This window comes from Vigna unguiculata, chromosome 2 (assembly GCF_004118075.2).
Source record: "Vigna unguiculata cultivar IT97K-499-35 chromosome 2, ASM411807v1, whole genome shotgun sequence".
NCBI lineage: Eukaryota > Viridiplantae > Streptophyta > Magnoliopsida > Fabales > Fabaceae > Vigna > Vigna unguiculata.
The window spans coordinates 5,311,021-5,316,087 of NC_040280.1; the positions used below are offsets into that span (position 1 = coordinate 5,311,021).

Genomic DNA, 5,067 nt, shown 5'->3' on the forward strand with positions numbered 1-5,067 from the left:
TTATAAGGCTACAATATGAATTACAAACTACAAATACACTTTCTTAATGATGTAACTACATGGAGAGCACATGTTCCAGCCTTGATCACCATGGATATCATCAAATCTCCTTTCCTTCATCGATGTAGGCTTCATTCCAATGGTAATGGCTTCAAGATAGTTCAAAAGAGCTTCATTAAGTCTTCATTAAATCTTCAAGAAGCAAACCACCTTGGTTTCACATGTTAACAATTAACATAAAAAATTATAAATTATTGTCATCATAAAAGTACTACGTACTGTTTTATAAATTATTGTCATAATTGATAAGTATCAATAAAATATCTTAAAGTATCGAACACAGGTATGTGTCAAACACGGATACATTACCCAAATTGAAGTATCAGTGCATTAAAGATTATAATTGGTATAACAAGTCATTATAAAAAAAAAGCTTTTTGCACTAGTGATGAACCAAACAACAAAGATTGATTATTTGTTTGGGAGTTTTGAATCTAAAGCTACTAGGTGATTACACTGCTAATTAAGTGATGTGTTAACATGAGGTAGCAAAGTTATTCGAAATGAAGAACCATGATTGTCATTTGTTCATGCAATGATTACTTCCATTGCCTTTAAAGCCTTACCTAAACTAACATGGAATGTGTTAGCCTTGTTAAGTAATTTCTTTAGGAAAACTTTTTCATCAATGTTGATAGAAAATGTATAGGGAGCCTCTTTACATTTCATTAAGTACAATAGGGAAGCCTGGGAGGGATGTACTCAAACGCGGACACGACAGGAAAGGGTGTTATGCAGGATAAGGTACAGTCAGCAGAAGGATAGGGGAAGAAAGTGATGGGTTAAGGGTGGCGTGATTAAATCTCGGCCCGATGGCCGTGAACATCACGACCCAAATGATGAGATACATCTCGGCCAAGGCGTGTTATGTAACTTGGCAAGACAGCAGTAGCATTTAGGATGACAGACCGGGTAGATGTCGGCCATGGGGGTTTGGTACATCTCGGCCCAGTGGTCCTGGCACGTAATGGGCCAGCAGCGCAGAGGGGTAGACCTATCCCAGTCATGACAAAGATAGCATACAGGCCCAAGAGCTCAGAAGATTGACAGTAATGAGAATGTAGAAAGGTTACCGTTAAGGCCGGGGGGCAGTTACTGTATTGATTAGATTCCTTAACACTTAATGGGAGAAGGAAACCGCCCTGTAGGCAATAAAGATGGAAGTAATGCCAGGTAGTATAAAGGACAATTCACTAATTGACAGGTGGGAGCTATCTAAAAACTCATATAATACAGAAAGAGTATCGAGTTATTGCTGACTTAGGCATCAGAGTGTTTGCAGGTACCCCACTCTTGACGGTGAACCAGAGTCAGCTGCGAGGAAGGAAGTCGTGTTGTCAAAAGAAGAAGATTGAGGGCTCTTGAGATCGCTTGGTTTCCTACCATACAAGAACATTTGGCGCCCACCGTGGGGCCAAGCTACTCTCAAGGGACATGGATTCGACCAGGACAACGATAGATCACAGTGCAGCCCTAGCCGAGATGCGGCGACAAATGTAGGAAGAGATGTAGGTAGAAATGCAGCGACAACTAGCTGAGATAAGGCGTAAAAACGAGGAGGAAATCAACGCCTTGAGGGCAGAAAACCAAAGAATCAGGAGATAGACCGAACGCACGGTGAGAAGGAGAGAGATGCCACAAGAAGAGGAGGTACAGGAAGAGACGTCATACCAGGAGGAGTCTCGCGCTCAAACTAACCCCAATCAGATTGGTGCTCGAGTAGGAACACCTAGGCGTCACCCCTTCGTGGACGGCATCATGACGGTCGACCTCCCCGCGCGTTGGAAGGGGCTTACTATGAATCAGTATGATGGCACCACAGATCCGGAGGAGCATATAGACATCTTTACCACTCAGGTGGGACTGTACACAACCGAAGACGCAATCCTCTATCGCGTTTTCCCAACATCGTTGAAGGGTCCGACGCTCCGTTGGTTTACCCGGCTTCCCCCCAACTCTGTTGATTGTTTTGATATGCTGAAAACGCGTTTTAGCATTCAATTTGCTATTCCCAAACCCTATCACAGTACCTCTTTGGCACTGGTGAATGTGCGGCAGGAAAAAGATGAGACATTGCGCAATTTCATGGAGCGATTCGGGAAACTGTCCCTGAACATCAATAATTTGAATCCAGAGGTGGCCATGCATCATCTGATTACAGCCCTACGACCGAGCCCGTTTGTGGACAGCTTGTGCAAAAAACCCGTGGCTAATCTGGACGAGCTCCGAACGCAAGCTACAAAATTTATGCAAATGGAAGAGTTGAAGGAGTTTCGCAACACCACCCGCGGGGAAATCCATGACAGGAAGCAACCCGAGAATGACAGAGCGGCAACCTCTAGATCAGGCTCTAGGTTCCGAGAGCAAAGACAACCAAAGTATCATAGATACACCCCGCCGATATCCAACAGGGCACGGATTCTAGAGGAAGCCCTTAATGCCGACCTTATATCCCCTCCTAGAAAGGTCCCAACTCCCCCCCATGCGGACACCACGAAGCACTGCCGTTACCACCGAAATTATGGCCATACTATGGAAGAGTGTTTCACACTAAAGGACAAGATCGAGGAGCTAATACAAGCTGGGCATCTCAAGAGGTTTGTAAGACGTGAAGAGGGGGGATTTTCATCCAGAAAGGAGGACCGAGATGGGGGAAACGAGAGGAAAGAGTACAGAGCGCCAGCGTATGGGGGGCGGCGCGAATATAACCTCAGACGAAAGATCGATCATAAGAGGGATGAGCAACGTGAACCACAGGAAAAGCCATTAAGGGGAGTTATCAATTACATTGTGGGAGGTTTCGCCGGCGGGGGCTCCACTGCATCTGCCACAAAAAAGTATGTCCGTGAAGTTCAGAGTGTGAATGCAGTTTCCATATATCCGCGTAGGCGTATGCCGCCTATCACCTTTCGGGACGACGATTTTCAGGCTGTTGACCCTCAACATGATGATCCGATGGTCATATCGGTGGAAATCGAAGACTTCGCCGTCAGAAAGACCCTTGTGGATCAAGGAAGCTCGGTGGATATCCTCTATTGGAGAACTTTCAAAAAGTTGAAAATCTCAGAAGCAGACATTCAACATTATTCGGAACCCATAGTTGGCTTTTTAGGTGAAAGGGTGGACACGAAAGGCTATATCGACCTTTTCACTAAATTTGGAGGAGGAAAGGTGACGAGGACGGTAAAGATCAGGTACCTCATTATCGATGCACACACATCATATAACATATTATTAGGAAGGCCCTCTCTTAATACGTTAGGCGCAGTCGTTTCTACATATCATTTGGCAATGAAGTTTCCTTCCGCATCTGGAGACATCATCACCATACACGTGGACCAACCCACTGCCCGTAAGTGCTATGCAGATAGCTTGAGAGGACGACCCAAGTCACCCCTAAGACACGCAGTGCACAACATTGAGAGGACATCGAGGATTGAGGGCGCAGACTTAGATCCTCGCTTCAATGATGACACACGGGTCGAACCAGCTGAGGCCATAGAGAGACATGACTTCGGGAATGGGCTCAAGTACAGCTACACCGGTAAGGCATATGCAGATGTCGTAGAGCTGAAGCAGACGTTGAACGAACATGCCGATTTGTTCGCCTGGAGTGCAGCTGACATGCTTGGAACCGACCCTCGAATTGCTTGTCACAGACTGTCTATTTATGCAGAAGCAAAACCGGTCGCTCAAAAGAGGCGAAAAATGGGGGGAGAGAAGAGGTAAGCAACCAAGGTCGAGGTGCAGAAATTGCTCTCCGCGAGCTTTATTACAGAGGCTACGTATATCACTTGGTTGGCCAACGTGGTGTTAGTCAAAAAGTCCAATGGTAAGTGGCGGATGTGCACAGACTATACGGACCTTAATAAGGCCTGCCCCAAAGACACTTATCCTTTGCCCAACATCGACCGGCTTGTCGATGGAGCAGCTGGCCATAGGGTACTTAGTTTCCTGGATGCCTATTCGGGTTACAACCAAATACCTATGTACGTAGGTGACAAGGAGAAAACAGCTTTCATCACAGAGGAAGCCAATTTCTACTATGAGGTAATGCCCTTTGGCTTGAAAAATACAGGGGCGACGTATCAGAGGTTGATGGATCGAGTTTTTCATCATCTAATTGGAAAGTGTATGGAGGTTTACGTGGATGACATGGTGGTGATGTCCGATTCGTTAGAGCAGCATATAACAGACCTCAGGGAGGTGCTACATGCAGTGCGCCAATATGACATGCGTCTGAATCCTGAGAAGTGCGTGTTCGGGGTCACAAGAGGGAAATTCCTAGGCTTCATGTTAACGCACCGAGGTATTGAGGCCAACCCGGAAAAGTGCCAAGCGGTGTTGAGTATGCGTAGTCCTGGAAACATCAAGGAGACACAGAGGTTGGTTGGACGTTTAGCGGCACTGTCACGATTCATGCCGACACTAGCTGAGAAAACACAGCCCATGCTTAAACTGGTGAGGAAGGCTTGTAAGTTCGTGTGGGATGAAGCCTATGAGCATGCGTTTGTTAAATTGAAGGAATATTTGTCCTCACCCCCGATATTGCACAAACCCGCAAAAGGTAAACCACTTTTAGTATATCTAGCTATTTCTAATAACGCTGTAAGCACTGCTATAGTCCAGGAACACGATGGACAACAACAACCTGTTTACTTCATCAGCAGAGTTTTGCACGATGCTGAGCTGCGCTACCAGACAGTTGAGAAGGTGGCATTAGCATTAGTAGTCACAACCAGAAGACTACGGCCGTACTTTCAGAGCTATGAGGCCATAGTGCGAACCGACTACCCAATACACAAAATGCTGAGGAGACCCGATCTGGCGGGCCGTATGGTGGGATGGTCGGTTGAGTTGTCCGAATTTCATATTCGCTGCGAAGCGAGAGTAGCAATCAAAGCCCAATGTCTGGCTGACTTTGTTAACGAGCTGGCTGGACAGACAGAGCTAAACGATAACACATGGACACTTTTCGTGGACGACTCCTCTAACACTAAAGGCGGA

The 5,067-nt window shown here is 46.2% G+C and overlaps 1 protein-coding gene across 1 annotated transcript; it reads left to right on the forward strand.

The window, feature by feature from the left end:
- The first annotated feature begins 1,692 nt into the window (after window positions 1–1,692).
- On the forward strand, window positions 1,693–3,789 carry LOC114174403. The gene has a single exon (XM_028059241.1). The coding sequence runs from the start codon at window positions 1,693–1,695 to the stop codon at window positions 3,787–3,789; it is 2,097 nt and encodes a 698-aa protein (XP_027915042.1).
- The last annotated feature ends 1,278 nt before the right edge of the window (window positions 3,790–5,067 follow it).